The sequence below is a fragment of the Carassius carassius genome, chromosome 21 (genome assembly GCF_963082965.1).
Source record: "Carassius carassius chromosome 21, fCarCar2.1, whole genome shotgun sequence".
In the NCBI taxonomy this organism is placed as follows: Eukaryota; Metazoa; Chordata; class Actinopteri; order Cypriniformes; family Cyprinidae; genus Carassius; species Carassius carassius.
Genome location: NC_081775.1, coordinates 30,716,627 through 30,733,116, shown reverse-complemented (window position 1 = coordinate 30,733,116; position 16,490 = coordinate 30,716,627). Strand labels below are relative to the sequence as shown.

The 16,490-nt window shown below is 34.6% G+C and overlaps 1 protein-coding gene across 1 annotated transcript; it reads right to left on the bottom strand.

Moving 5' to 3' along the window:
- Positions 1-298: 298 nt before the first annotated feature.
- On the bottom strand, positions 299-15,707 carry LOC132098136 (salivary plasminogen activator alpha 2-like). Its single transcript, XM_059504293.1, has 15 exons — positions 15,562-15,707; positions 10,466-10,556; positions 10,339-10,381; positions 9,113-9,244; positions 8,579-8,689; positions 6,970-7,144; positions 6,679-6,770; positions 6,431-6,605; positions 5,553-5,638; positions 4,671-4,733; positions 4,350-4,557; positions 3,702-3,838; positions 2,399-2,539; positions 1,514-1,662; positions 299-1,222 (listed from the first exon to the last, which is right to left on the bottom strand). The coding sequence occupies exons 2-15, from the start codon at positions 10,526-10,528 to the stop codon at positions 1,061-1,063; spliced, it is 1,737 nt and encodes a 578-aa protein (XP_059360276.1). The 5' UTR covers positions 10,529-10,556; positions 15,562-15,707; the 3' UTR covers positions 299-1,060.
- Positions 15,708-16,490: the final 783 nt, after the last annotated feature.

Below are 16,490 nucleotides of genomic sequence, written 5' to 3'. Positions count from 1 at the left end.
TGCAAAATGAAGAGTTTGTATCAAGCAATGAAGAGAAAATAGTCAGAATTGTGATATGTAAACCCGGAATTGCAATAAAAACTAATTGGAATTGTTAGATAAAAAAGTCACAATCACTTTTTTCATTTTTTATTCAGTGGCAGAAACGGCTTCAATATGTTTTATATAAAGGAAATAAACACAAGGAAATTAGCTTTTGCTGCAAGTCTCCTGAAGTCTCTGAAATGATTTTTATTTTGTAACTGCTTCACAGTTTTTCCTTTACACTTGCTGAAAAATATTCACATGTTCTGAATCAGAAATAAATATTTTTATACAGGAGACAAAGAACATTTTCCAATTCATGTTTTATAAAATGTCAGGCAAAAAAAAACATACAGACATTTACCATATAAAAACAATAATTTAGAAATAGCTGCATATGTGTATAAAATGGTAAAAAAATTTAAAATACTTAAATAGTTAACTTAATATGCATCCCAACATCTAAAGTCTGCAATAATGTTAGATCTGTGTTGCTAAAGACATTTTGTAGTCAAATAAGTTGTATCAAATAAAGTCAAATGAAAGTGTTTGCATCAACACAGCAACACTGACCACCAAAATGAAGTCAGCAGATGTTTAGTTTTAAAAATAATTACGATTTAACAAGCATTATAAAGCATCACACATTCAGGAAAGTGCCATCAGTCGCTTACTCACATCTTCACTATTTAAAAGCAAAGCAAAAGTGCCTCTAAATCCATTATCATTTTAAATCAAACTACTTTTAATGCATCAGAGTTTGCACTTTAGAACCCTTTATCATGCATTTCATTTCTGCATGTTGTCCTTTTGTAAATTGAAGGCCACGTTGTGTGTTGTAAATTAAAAACCGTCTTTGGAGTCAGATTTCAATGACTGACTCGCAGAATCCCATGTGTCCCCCTTAAATGCCACTCAAACCCAGAGAGCAGGTCAAATGTAGAGTCCAGAAGGCGTGAAGGTTGGTGAATGCAGGCGTTCTCCCAATCACATTATTTTCACACTGTATTTTGTTTGAATGCTGTTCGTTTGTGTCTCAGTTTGCCCTCATCTTGCTGGAGATCCAGTTTATGTAGTTTGTGACACGTGTGTAAACGCCAGGCGTGTCTTTCTTCCCACAGCCGTCGCCCCAGCTGATTAAACCCATCAGAGTCATCCTGCCATTTTTGGGACACACCAGAGGACCGCCGGAATCCCCCTGAAGAACCACCGGGAGAAACCAATCAACCAACACGCACAAATCATTCATGTGACGCACATATGACCCTTATGACTGGTTTTGTGGTCCAAGGGTCACATTTGTAGAATTACTTTTTTTATTCAAATCAAACACGCAAGCCCCGCCCAGATTTAAAAAGTAACTCAAAAGTAAAAAATTTTTAAGTTCCATAAAAAGGGAGTAAGGCAATATTGTAATGAATGCATTATTTTTAAAAGTGTTGCTTTCCCCAACACTGGTAATGCAAACCGAGGCTGAATGTGTGGTTACCTTGCAGGCGTCGTCCAGGTTGCGTGTGTCTCCGGCGCACAGCATGTTTGGGGTCACCAGACGGCCGGACAGCTTCTCCGAGACACACTGTTCCTGCGGCCACAAGCGCACACGACCACGCTTAATTCGATCCGAGTTAAATGCAGAAACTGAGAGATGACAACAGAAGAAAGAAATATTATCATACATTCCTCAGTCACTTTAGTGTTATTTGGACAATCAAGAAGCACTGCAAAAAAACTTAATGAGTGTTTTTATCTTGTTTTTCAGTTAAAATACCTTAAAGTCCTTCAAACAAGGGAAGTTTACTTAAGCAACACTGCACACGATTTTAAGACTGGTTTTCACTTGCTGCACTGCGAGCCTTGTAAAAAATTTTAAATGTTGTTTTTTTTCTCACCAAACAAGTAGATTTTTCACCTTTAAAATGCATTTTTAACTTTTACATTTTGTCTTACTGTACTGGTAGCTTTCCACTTATTTTTAAATTATTATTTTTATTTTTTTTATTGTCTTATTGCCTTGGCAGATTTTTCACTTATTCTTAAACAAATTATTTTGTCTTTCCCATATTTATAAAAAAATTGTTGTCTTACTCAACTGGCAAATTGTTCACTTATTTTTTTTTTTTTTTCATTTTTTTTTTTTTTTTACAGCAACAGCACTGCAGATGCTTTCACTCATTTTTAAAGCATGTGAAAGAATCTGCCAGTGTGATAAGACAAAATACACTCGATTAAAGAATCATATTTAATTTCCTGCAGTGTTGCTTCTCATCTTCTATGAAAGAGTTTTAGATCCATTCTAAAAAGTTATATTTAAAAAAGTTTTTTTGCAGTGAAATATGTAAGTGTGGCACACAGTACTTCTGATCAGAAATCTTACACTCTGTCTCTTTCCCGTAACCAGAGATCTCGCACTCCGTCAAATCCGGTAAAACCAGGTTAGGTTCTGGTAAACATGCAGGCAGGACTTCTGGAGAGTTTACGGCACAGATACCAAACTCACTCTTTAACTTGAGCAGAGCTGAAGACACGAGGAAGAAGACAAAAAAAAAATCACTCAGAACTCAAATGACATTTAAAACTTTATAAATACTGAAATGATGACCAAAGTACAGTACATGCTAATATACTCTATAAGCATGTGCTATTAAATATATATCAAATAAATATCAAAACCTCTTTTAGGATTAGTCAATAGATTGATTTTGTAAAGTCTAAAAACACTGCCGTTCTAAAGTTTGGGGTCAGAAAGATTCTACTGAAGATACATTTATTCAGAAAGGATGCATTAAAATCATTGAAAGTTACAAAATATTCTATTTTAAATAAATGCTGTTCTTCTGAACTTTCTATTCATCAAAGTATCCTGGAAAATAAATGATAAAACAGATAGTTCCGGTCCTTGATTCTGATTGGCTGAGCCACGTTTGAAGCTGTTGTAGATTACAAAGTAACACACCTTTGTTTACTTCTGTGTGTTGCTCGGCAACCACTTTGTTGCAACCACAACTGTTTCTGAGGAACTACATTGTTTGATGGAAGAATACTGTTGTTATTAATATCATTACACTTTATTTGCTTGGTTTTATTTTGTGAAACCTCACTATGTATATGAAATAACTGTTTTATAAAAGCAATTATCCCTGTGATCTCAGTTTCGTGTCGTACCTAAGAAAGCCCCTTAGCTGTTATAAATTCACTGTAAACCACAGTTTCAAGGGGCTTATTGCTTTAATGTGTTTTCAACATTAGAAATGTTTCTTGAGCAGCAAATCATCATATTTTCATGATTTCTGAAGATCATGTGACACTGAAGACTGGAGGAAAGATGCTGAAAATACAGCTGCACATCACAGGAATAAATTACAGTTTAAGAGATATTCACATATTAGTGATATTAGTGAATTCTAATAATATTTATCTATTTTTACAGCATTTTTAATTAAATAAATGCAGCTTTGGTGAGCAGAATAGACTTAAAACCATGAAAAAACCCTTCTGACCCCACATTTTTAAACAATAGTGTATATGTATATATATATATATAAAATAATAAATCATATAATAACAGTATCCCTGGCACCAGCTGACTGTGAGCTGATGCTCAGGATCTGTTTCATGTGTGTAAGAGTGTAGATTCATGGAGTGTGTGTGATTGCTCAGTGAATGATCTGAAGTCTCACCGATGTCATTGTCAAACGTGTCATCGTTGTACTGCTCATGGATCCAGTATTTCTCCACGTCGAAGATCTGCTCACTGCTGGAGTTCTGAAGCCTGAAGGTTCGACCCAGAACCATCCGAAGACGATTCGCATCAAATCTAAACCAATTACAGAAGACAAATGATTAAAAGTAATAACAATAATAATCAATAAATAAATTTTTACAAATTCAAATTCATTGTTTCCCATTATAGGGTTTCTGGAGGTTTTATGAAGGTAAATGTAGAGCAAGAAAAGCATATTTAATCAAGTAACTGAAGGAAACACAACCAGTACATGTACATGTTTACACAATGAGTTGCATAAGCATTCAAAAATACATTTTATAGCTGGTTCCCATTACTCTTTAATTCATTTTATATAAAAAGACTTGAAAACAAAAAAAGAAAGAAAGAAACTGATCGAAATAAGGCGAGCTTGATTAAAACAAGAACAAATGTCTGCCAGTGGGATCTGAGAAAATCGTTAAAAGGGAAGCTTTCATATATCCTATTGATATTTCTTCTTGTTTTAAGCATTAACTCGCTTCCGTTTGTTGTTCATTTTTATTTGAAGTTAATCTATCTTTAATGTTATATGTGAAGTAGGAAGTGAAGCGGACACACACACCTCTCCTGGAAGCAGTGAGCTGCCGTGAGGATCCAGCAGGAGTCGATCAGGACGGCGCCGCAGAGGTAGCTGTGAGATTTTTTGCGTGGCAGATAGACAGTCATGGCGGCCTGCCACGGCTGCTCTCTGATGTCACTGACCTGACCTCCACGAATCCTGAACATGGGCAGAGAGTTTGAAGGAGCTTCAACCCGCTGACCGCAGGAACCTGAGCGCGAGAGAACACTCAAGAGATCACGATCCCAGAACACATGTGAGAGAAAACACCAATCGCTTGCATCATAAGATATACACGACGTCTAGTTATCTTTCACGTCTCACCTTGAGTGTTGATGGAGTTCGGGGCTCGTTGGCCACGTGTGGTGAAGGATGGAGTTTTCCTCGCTGTGGAAGCAAGACAAATACTGTTAAAAGAGCAACCGCACACAAAATGTAGAAAATTAAATATGTCAGGACTGATTTAAACATGAACGGTGAATTTTAATCAAAACGTGGCACATTCTGAGTACACATTACATTCACTCAGCTATTTTAGGAACATAATTCAATTGAATTATAATTTAAAAAATAATAAATAATAATCATTATTATTATTAGTTAAAGAAGGACAAAAATAATTGTTTTTATCTTTATTATCTGTTTATTTAATTTTGTGTTATCTGTTACTTTATTTTTATTGATTAGTAAAAACAATAATAATAATAATAATAATTATTATTATTATCATATATTATTATTAGCTAATTTTGAAAATTAACAAATATATCACTGTGGTAAATTACAGTTGTACTGTAAAATATATATTTGTTTACAATACTAATATTTATGTCTTAAATTCTACCCTTTCAAACATTGTACGGCTTTGAAGATATCTAACAAGGTTATTATCATTCACTAAACCAATAAAAACACATTTTCATTGCTTGAAATAAAAAGTCATTAATTCAAATAATATTTAAAAAATCAGCTAATACAGCTAGTTGTCAAAGAAACATTTCTCATTTTCATAAACACTATCTATTAATAATCTCTATGACACTAAAAAAACAAGCTTTTATTTGGTGGAACACTTCCAAAATGCTGTAAACATCTATCCACATAAATGTTGGAGATTCCACAAACGTTAACCCTTCAATCACTCCAAGCCTAAACAGTGAAGTGCATCAGTGAGTCATGTTTGTCATGGCAGCAGTGCACACTTACGGCATTTAGGGACGTCACAGAGCTCCCGCACCAGCTGAGACCCTTTATCGACGGTACACCAGGGGCCAAGGTCACCATTCGGGTTCCTGTGAGGGAAAACAGCCGGAGAGTTAGAGACGGGCAGCTGATTTCTGATGCTTTAGAAACAGTGAGAATGAGACTTTACAGTGTCTGCATCACACGTAAAGGTTAAGAGCTGTTGTTGTGCCTACGAAGTGAACGGAAAACACTTCAGCTATGATTAGAGCAATGTTGTGACTGGTTTTATGATACATAAATAGTACATGGATAGATATACTTTTTTATGCAAAACAAAGACTTAGAATTTTTGTGTTATAATAATATTTAGATTATATGTAAGTTTTATTTAAACAAATGTGTAGTTTTAAAGTTGCTCTTGTGGCATATAAAAATCCATTTATAATTTCAATCCTTAAAGCAACTGAAAAACAAATGCCTTGAAACTTTCTAAATAACTCTATATTATATATTATATATTAAGCAAAATAAATATTGCTTAGTTTTTTTTTTGAATGTGTTATAATTAGCTTTTATTTATTGTAGTATTTATTTATCTTACAATGTTTGTTTATGTTTACACACACACACATACTGTATATATATATATATATATATATATATATAGATAGATATTAGTTTCAGTTTTTAATGATAATGCATGTTTGTTAAGCAAAGACATTTAATAAGGGTTTAACAAAAAGTGTGTTGAAGTTTAAAAAAATGTTCAACAGAATCACAACATACCAGATTTATAACCAAACACATCCCAGTGTGTCAGAAGCTTAAGCAGCAGTGGAAGCTGGAACTAGTTCATGTTAATGCATTTCTAACTGAATACAATGCATATTTCACTGTACCTGCAGAAGTTATGGCTGCCGATGCCCATCTCTCTGGCGTCGGACCTCCATGCATTGTAGATCTTTAGAGACACTGCAGATGAATCCCATGACAGACACTTCAAACCGCTGCGTGAGACAGCTTTCGTCCCTCTGTAGGTCTGACCGGATCTCTGTGCGCACTCTAGATAGGGATCTGAAACAACACGGCTTTAGCACACACTATATGTATACAGATATGCATGTGTGTGTGTGTTGAGTGTTTGTACCGATTAAGCAGGTGGGTAAAGAGCAGAACTCCCATGTTATCTGAGCCTTTTTATTAACGTAACACCAGGGTTTAGCGTCTCCATCTGGATTCCTGAGCAATAAAACACAACCCAAACATGATTATTAATAATATACTCACAGACAACACAATGCAGCTCAATGCATGAAAGCAAAGATAATATTTTGGTTTCAATTGGAAATCAATTTGCAAATTGCATGAAAGAGCGATATGGCACCAGTGTTTAAATTCATGCATCCGTGAATAAAGGCTGGAGGAAGTGTGTGTGCACCTGCAGTAGTTGTGGTTTCCCAGTCCCAGTGTGTTTGCCTCTGGTCTACTGGCCTTGAACTTCTTCCCTCGGATTGAGCTGGAATTCCAGTTAATACACTCCAGTCCTGACACACTCGTGCTCCAGGTGCCACGGTAACCCGACCCCTGACCCCTGGAACACCGCTCAGTTGTGTCTGAGAGAAACACAAGCAAACATACCATTTTACTAGTAACTAATAATTCAAAAAATGCAAAGTTATACTAGTTTTACTAGCAACTAATGATACTCAAATTAGTAAGTCATACTAATTCTGCTTATTTTACTAGCTAGTAATGAAACACTAATTTATTTAGTAATTTTACTACTAATTTTAAGTTACAGAAATGTAACTACCAAGTAGTGATATTAATAATATGCTAGTAAGTAGATACTAATGGTAAGCTGTACTAATTACACTACATTTATAAGCAACTAATGATACTATTAATGTTACAAGTTAGAAAGTTATACTCTTCAACTAATTATACTAACTAATTATACTTAAAAGAGTAAGTTCCACTAGGTATACTATTTTACTAGCAATAAATATACTAGTTATACCAATTTTACTAGCAAGAATTGCTAAAAATAGTAAGATATACTGGCAATTAATACTACTAAAACTAGTATGTTATTGTAATTATGCAACTTTTACTAGCAACAAATAATTCTAAAAACAGTAAGTTATATTAGTTTTACTAGCAACTAATACTATTAACAACAGTAAGTGTACTAACTATTAGTGTACTAGTTACACTAATTTTACTTGCAAGTAATGGTACTAAAATAAGTTATACTAGTTACTCTTAATTTATTAGCAACTAATGATACTAAAATAATTTACAAGTACTAGTTCACGAAAAATAGTAAGTAACATTGATTTTACTAGCAAGTATTAATGCAAAACTAAAACAAAATTATATAAGTAAACTAGTTAGCAACTATTGATATTAAAAATAGTAAGTTATACTAATTAGACTTATTTTACTAGCAAGAAATGATAGACTAAAAATAGTACTAGTTACATAAATTTTACTCCCAAGTAATGGTACTAAAATAAGTTATACTAGTTACACTAAATTTATTAGCAACAAATCATACTAAAATTAGTTATAAGTTAGTAATTTATGCTAGTTATACTAGTTCACGAAAAATAGTAAGCAATATTGATTTTACTAGCAAATAATAATACAAAACAAAACAAATTATATAAAAGTAAACTAGTTACACTAATTATACAAGCAACTATTGATACTAAAAATAGTAAGTTATACTAATTAGACTTATTTTACTAGCAAGAAATGATAGACTAAAAACAGAACTGGTTACAATAATTTTACTCGCAAGTAATAGTACTAACATAAATTAGACTAGTTACACTAAATTTATTAGCAACTAATGGTACTAAGATTAGTTATAAGTTAGTAATATATACTAGTTCAATATTAAGTAATACTGATTTTACTAGCAAGTAATAATGCAAAACAAAAACTAAATTCTATATAAGTAAACGATTTAAAACTAAGTAAATGAGAGTAAGTAAAAGCCTCTAAACAGAGATAAATAGCAGTATTTGCTGGTGACTTACTGATTTCACACTGTGTTCCTGTAAAGCCAGGAGGACACTGACAGATGAAGTCACTGGAGTAAAGAGCTTCTTTACACGTCCCTCCATTATAACACTTAGACATGAAACATGCTGAAAAACAGAGCAATAAACATCTGGGTGTCCATCGTGCACTATTTCTGAGGTCAATAAATGACATTTATTTTATGGCTCAGAAATGCTAATTTTAAGTGTGCTACAAACATTTTTGGTCTTTCCAAAATACTCGTAATTAATTGGGTGTGAAGTGGTTTTGCATAATGATGACATCATTTTATATTCAGAAACAGAATGACTTTTACAACACAAGGATCAATAAATTGTGGTCAGGTAGTCGTGCGGATCATACTGTGGCATAATTAAAAAAAAAAAAAAAATCACACACGTTTTTAATTCCAGTGATTTTTCCTTAATACATTAACTTAACACATACACCTAATACATACACCTTGTGTACGTAATATACACTTATTATTAGTAAAACATGCTTTAATGATTGAGTGTGTGATCACTCACTGGTCATCGGTATCTCATGACACTCAGCTCTTGCTTGAAGGACGCAGCGGCAGAATTCAACTCTCTGACCCTTCCATCGCAGCCACGTCGCCCCAATGTCTCTGACCGCGGCCTTAGAGTCCACACAAGCGTCTGACACACACAGACACAAAATGACATGGAAATTAAGACATAATGGTTGTGGTCAGGGATAGATGCAAATTAAATGACTCAAGCTTTCTCCTCCACATCAGACTGGGACAGAACAGAGAGAGATAGAGGACAGAAACAAACAAAAGGTGCTACAGTCTGGAATGAAAGACAGAAAGTTCTGAATATTGAAGTTCTGCTTGTGAATGTGTGACATGTATCTTTTCACTGTGTACACAGCGCCCCCTAATGGACAACAACATACTGAGGATATGATTGCATTTGTTTGCAGTATACATTACTATTACAGTCAGTTACGATCTTTATTTTTTTTTTCAATTTTAAATATACTTTTGCCAATCATACGAGTCAAATTATAAGTAGAATTGATATATAATGATTTAATCAAGAGCCATATGAATGAACTCAATTAAGATGACAGTATGGAACTGTATCACAAGAAAAAAACAAACATCTTAAGTTACATATAACCGATTAAACAAAACATTGTGGAATTCGAATCGATTCTAAATCTGTTCGAACGAACCGAATCACTAGAATGAATCGGACTCGGTTGGGCTACAGCGCTACTCGTTGGTAAAGGTATTAGTTATTATTAGAAAATCTATAAAAGCATATTACACAATAACACAGCTGTCTTTAATTTACTGTTACGCTACTGAAAGTTAGATTCGTAGCGTTAAAGTCAAAAGAAGCAATTGGTATTTCTAAGACAAATTTAGACACAAAAGCCACTAAATATGATGCTTAAGTAATCATTGATTAAGAAAACCCATCACTATCTATCTATCTATCTATCTATCTATCTATCTATCTATCTATCTATCTATCTATCTAGCTAGCTAGCTAGCTAGCTAGCTATCTATCTATGATGGTTGTGTTACATCAGAAGAAGTGTTTCGCTGGCCATGTGAATATGCTAGTGTTGTATTCCATGCATAGAGGAAATTAGCACAATAATATGACTACTGCAGAAATAGCATGCAATACATGCATCATAGCCAGAGATGAAGCTGAGAGGTCATAAAAAATATATAAAACAATATAAATATATGAAATAGAAATATAAACCTCACCTCTATTTGTGCGTGTGCCTGTCTTCTGTCTGATATTGAGCACCTGTCAGAGATACAGAATGTTGTTCAATCCAGATATCATGCATTAACATCTTTCTCTCTCACTAACACACACACACACACTTACTTTGGGATCTGCAGTGCAGCACAAAGTAAAAAGCAGCAACAGCAGGTTTAGTAATAATTTCATGTTGACCTGAAGGTTTCTCTGTAAACTCCTGCAAAACAGAAAGGTTTGTTACACATTTCATATTAAAATGATATTGCTCAGACATTGCTTTTTATATATTAATGGAAAAAAACATTCATATTAAAATAGAAATATTTGTTTAAAAATGTCAAAAACAACAGTAGTTAATATTTAAAACTTAAAAACCATAAAGTGATGCTAACACTGGTTCTTATTACACAGAAATGTTTCATGGCATCAGCAGAAATGCAATGACAATCTGTTTCCACGTTGAAACAAAGTTTTGTGGTAATGTGTGGCCATTTTTAGTCTAGATAAAGAAATGGTTTAATGGTTTCATGATCTGTTTTTCTTTTGTCTGACATTGTGAGCATCACGTGTGAAACTTGAGACTTTAACAAGGACCAGTTTCTGCTTCTGAAAATAAATTAATAATGGACCACCACATCACCCACACACACACACACACACACACACAAAGACTTTCTTTGAGCCACTGTGTGTGTGTGTGTGATGAAGCTGGGGAGGAATTGCATGGTCTCTTCCTGTTGGATGCAGTGCACATCCACATCCATGTACACACAGATGATGATACAGTATTTGTGTGACTTGAAAAAATAAACCTTTTTTATTTAACATTTAAAGGGAAAAATCTCAAAAACGCATGCAAGAACAAAACAATGCACACTGTATCTACTAGATTACAACCTAACCAGTTTATCCACCACTCCTCAGTGCAACGGTTGTACATTTTTAACAATTATTATTCACTCAGCACTGACTTAAACTTGGAAAAACCCTGAGGAGTAAATAATAGAAACATACCTGTTGATTTCTATGAAATCGTAACTGCTTCTCCTAAACACCAATAGTGAATGGAGATCTTTCTCTAAAGAAAAATCCCCCAGTAATCTCACATCTCTTCTAATGTTTCCGTATATATATATCCCTCAAGTCAACTGTGCTCACATTTGCCAAGCTACCAAACTCTGAGATGAAGAGTCAGTGATCTCAGTATTTACATTTATGCATTTAGCTGATGCTTTTATGCAAAGAGACTTACAGTGCATTCAGGCTATACATTTTTTACCTTGCAACTAAATGTGTCCAAAACAGTGTGTATGTTTTTCTCTAAGTCTAACAGTATTATTAAAGAGCCGGATGTTTATGTGTCAGGGGTGAGGCTGCAGGTAGTGCCACAATATAAATATCTGGGAATACTGATTGATTCTAAACTTACATTTAAAGCTCACGTAAAAAAGGTTTGCAAGCAGGTTAAGTTTAATCTCTATAATTTTAAGATTCCTAGAGATAACATGTCATTAGAAGCAGCTAAGATGTTTATGTACTCTATGGTTCTCTCTCACATGACTTTCTGTTTAACCACTTGGTCTCAGGCGAGTTCAGTGACTTTAAAACCATTCGAGTCCTTATACAAACGTACACTCAAGGTCCTTGATAAGAAATCGGTATATTCTCATCATTGTCCAATACTGGAAAAATATAATTTATTGAGTTGGGAAGACATGATTAAGTATGCAAATGTATGCTTGATGTATAAAATTATTTATGGTTTATCTTCTCCCCCTCTTGGTCAGCTAGTTCGTATTAGAACAACTGATTATCGCTCTACAAGAGGTGCATTAAGACAAGACTGTATCATACCACTTAGACGAAGTAAATTTAGTCAATCTGCTTTTTCTGTTAAAGCTGCACAAGAATGGAACACTATTCCAACAACTATAAGAGATCTAGACACTTATGCTTTATTTAGGGCTCAATTGAAGAATTGGTTAATCAGTACTCAGATCTGTCATCACTAGAATCTTATATCTGCGTATTAGATATAATATTGCTTAAAATATTATTACATCCTCTTATTGTTTGTATTTTGTTGCATTGTTTTTAATTGATCTTAAATTGTTTAAATAGATTTTTTTTATTGTATTGTGTAATTATTAAAATTTCTATTATGTATTCTTAATCATATTTTGTTTAGGTTGACTTGTAACATCTTGTCCAGGGACTACGGATGAAAAATAGCCCTTGGCTAATTCTGGTACATTTACAGGAATGTTTTTATTAATGTACAATGTCCCTGTCAAACTAAATAAATAAATAAATAAATAAACATGTGTTCCTTCGGAATTGAACCCACAACCTTTTACGCTGCTAACGCAACTCAAACATCACTGTACTGTATGTCAAAGGCTGACTCACTTGCATCAGTTTATTTGTCAGAATAAACACATCTGCCACTAAACACAAAAACACTTGCACATAAAGTCAGCACTCATGCAGTATAATGCAGCGGTTTGTTGCATGTTCACTTCAGGCGTGCTGTGCAGGAAACATATGGAGCCAGAAGACACAAGACAGAAAACACACATCCATGAGACAGAAACCCCTTCACAACACACACAGACTTGACAGAAACGACACAGGCGGATCTGTCTGACCTGATGTGAGCCGAGCGTCTTCAGAAAGACACTGCTGTCCAATCTCACCCTCTGTTTCTTCCGTCTCTCAACTGCCTTTCCTTCTGTTGGTCTCCTTAATATTTGACCTCGTTCCCACAGTGCAGCAGCTCTCGTGAGTCCGTATGAACTCTCTCTTTATGAGTCACATGCATTTAAAACCACAGACTGGCAACTACCTCAAATTAAGAGTATTTTGTCTACAACCTTCTTCATCCTCAAACTTGAGAATTTTTGACTGCAAACTTCCTCAACCTCAAACTCAAGAGTATTTTTGTCCACACACTTCAGCTTCAAACTTATGAGTATTTCTATCTTCAAACTTCTTCAACCTCTGATTTATGAATGCTTTTGTCTATGAACTTTTACCTCAATCTTAAGGGTATTTCTGTCCAGGTTCTTCAATCTCACATTTGAGTATTTTCTCTTCCAACTTCCACCTCAAACTTGACACTTTTTTGACATTTTCGACCTTAAACATTAGTATTTTTGTCTTCAAACTCAACTTCAAAATTAATATTTTAGTAGTTTACAGTCAAAAATATCTAAACAACCTAAAAACTAGACACATTTGTGACATATAAAGACTTCAGTAGATGCATCTAGAACCTAAGCAAATGCATAACCATTCATCTTGATTTCACAACATTTTAAGCATAAAAATCAATATTGAGAATAGGTGGCACAATCTTTAAATGTAACAAAACAAATCACAGTAATATGTCCGTTTCACCTCTCTAATCTTGTTTTAAGGATGTTTTAACTGGAAAACAAGTTGTTGCACTGTTGTAAAGGAAAAACATGCAACATTTAACATCCACATACACACACGTGTGTGTGCATTTGTGTAAAATCCAATCCTTACTTTCGGCCCCAAAGGCAGAACAGTGCACCATTGTCCAGCTAACAGAAAGACACGTGGGAGGAAAGAATAGAAGAATAGATTACAGCAAACGTGATGAGTGAGTAGAAAAGCTTGTAAAGGAGTGAAACTGAGTCACCGTGTTCAGAAAGAAAGACACACACACACACACACACACACACAGAGAGCGTTCTCAATGCAAGTCTATATGTCCTGCATCTGTCCATCTGTAAGCGCTCGATTGATACAAAGCCTGAATGAGCACAGGATAAGAGAAGATGCATGCACTACACAAGCAGACTTATGAGCAGCCTAAAAGGAATCTGACTTAAACCAACAAAGAGCCACTAACAGTGTGTCTGTAAATCTGAGCTAATAGATTAGAGCGTGCTGTAAATGTGCTGACCGTAATACAGCATAAACCTGGACTCAATGAAAGCCAGAGGTGGTCTGTACTCATTCTGGTCTGGTAGGTTAGTTTTGCAAGCCTTTTTAGATTAGGAGCAGTCCTAAAGTGTGTCTGACACCCGGTATCTCCCATGCAATGACGCTTTTAGACGCGCAGTGCTGGATGTTCATGGTACAAGCATGCAGTTTCGTAGGCTACTTCTGCAGATAAGAACGGATTTACACACAGCAGAGGCTTATTAAGGGAATAACGAATTCCTGAGCATCAACGTCACGTGAGTCTGACATGAATGATAGTCTGGGTACTGTAAGTGCTGGATGAACATCTGATGAATGCAGTGTAGTAGAGTATGCAGATCTCTGCATTTTATACATACACTGTGAAAATACAAAAGTGCTCCTTGTGGTTAAACCTAAAGTAATTTTATTCAACCCAGACCAGATCAGACAATATCGAGCTGTGCATCATAAATCACTTTCACAAGTTTAAATCAGGAACAAATAGATTATCAAGGCAACGACTGCAAATTTATAAAATTTACAATGTATAAACATTTTAAAAACTGACTGAAAGTCGGTCTTACCCAAACAATCACATTCCTTAATACTAGATCTATAATATACACATAGCCTACTAGATTTGACTTAAATGATAGTTATGTACAGTATATTACATAACATGTCAATATTTATTTTAATATATGAATGCATCAACCTGACATTACAATTTACAATTACAAAATAAGTAATTTGAAGAATCAGGTATAATAGCTGCTTAAGGAAACAACTGTGTATGTACTAAACAGTGCATTATATATTTTTCTACTGCTACACAAATTTGTAGTCTATGTTAGTAAAATATGTGCATAACCCGTTGAAAGTGTCTCAAATCCCAGTTTGTATACCAGTAAGTATGGCTTTATATAATAAATGCTTAATTTTGCTTATATTATAGCTATATTATCTATATATATTACGCTATGCACTGTAAAAATGATACAAAAATCTGCCCATCAAGTCTATATGTAAATGCTTTTTTTAGAATATGTAAGTGAAATAAATGTCTACTCGGTGGTGTCTCAACCCCCAGTTCGCTGCGTACTACGAGTGCCTATTTTGGGGCATCATCGGCATGTTTTCCTGCATCAGTTATGCCGGCTCGAAACGCGCTCGTGATGCCCCAAAATGCTGCTGTCTATGAAGACAGCTCTGTGTTTGAATCACAGCCCTGTTCTAGACTCAAACGCATGTTTAATCGTGAGATAGCGCGTGTGTTCGCGTCTTACCTCTCGAAACAAGCGCGCTGTACTCCGCTTCCTCTTCAGTGTGAATGCGTCTAAATCCGAGCTAAAGCGTCTCTCCGGATCCGTCTCCTCCGTGTCTCTGTCTGAGCTTGTGAATCTCTGGATATTTATCCATGATGATGATGCTGATGTGGGGAGGGGAATGTCCTGATTAGGGCGTGAGATCAGTGAGTCAGTGATGTCATAGTCTAAGTCTAAGTATGTGGGCACAACGCAAGGCAGTGCATTATTAGACAACATCTAAAGTGTCAGTTATTGTAAAGAAAGATAGCAAACGCGAGAGATATAACTTGCAATTTCGATAAAACATTAAGAAACCTAATTGTAAGATAAAAATTCATTAGAAAAACTACTTTTTTTGCCAGAATATATTTATACACATACACAAACACAAGACAACAACCACAATGCCTATCAGAAAGCCATCTCTGTACAAAGCAATGGTCTACAAATATTTATCACTTATCTTTAAAATAAAAATATAAATAAAATACATGAGTCACACAAATCAGGTGGTATACAAATTATTATCCAGAAGTGAACTGCAGTGTCCACACATCTCAGTCATTGTCATCTGTTAAATCCAAATCTTTGGCATAATCAATAAATGTATTCCAGATATTCTCAAAAAGTCCCGGTTTGCCTTTTAGCACATATGTAATCCTGTCTAGTGGCAGAGCAGACAGCATCTGCCGTAACCATAAAGTGCCTCTTGGTCTACATGTTTTTTTCCAAGATAAAACTATACATCTTTTGGCGTTAAGCAGACTAAGGTCTATAAATGTATGTTCGTTTTTAGTATAGTTATGTTTCTCTGGATACAAGCCCAATAAAAACAATTTTAGATCTAATATTATTTGTTTGGAAATAATATTTTGAATAATGTCTCTTACTTCTTCCCAAAAGAGTGT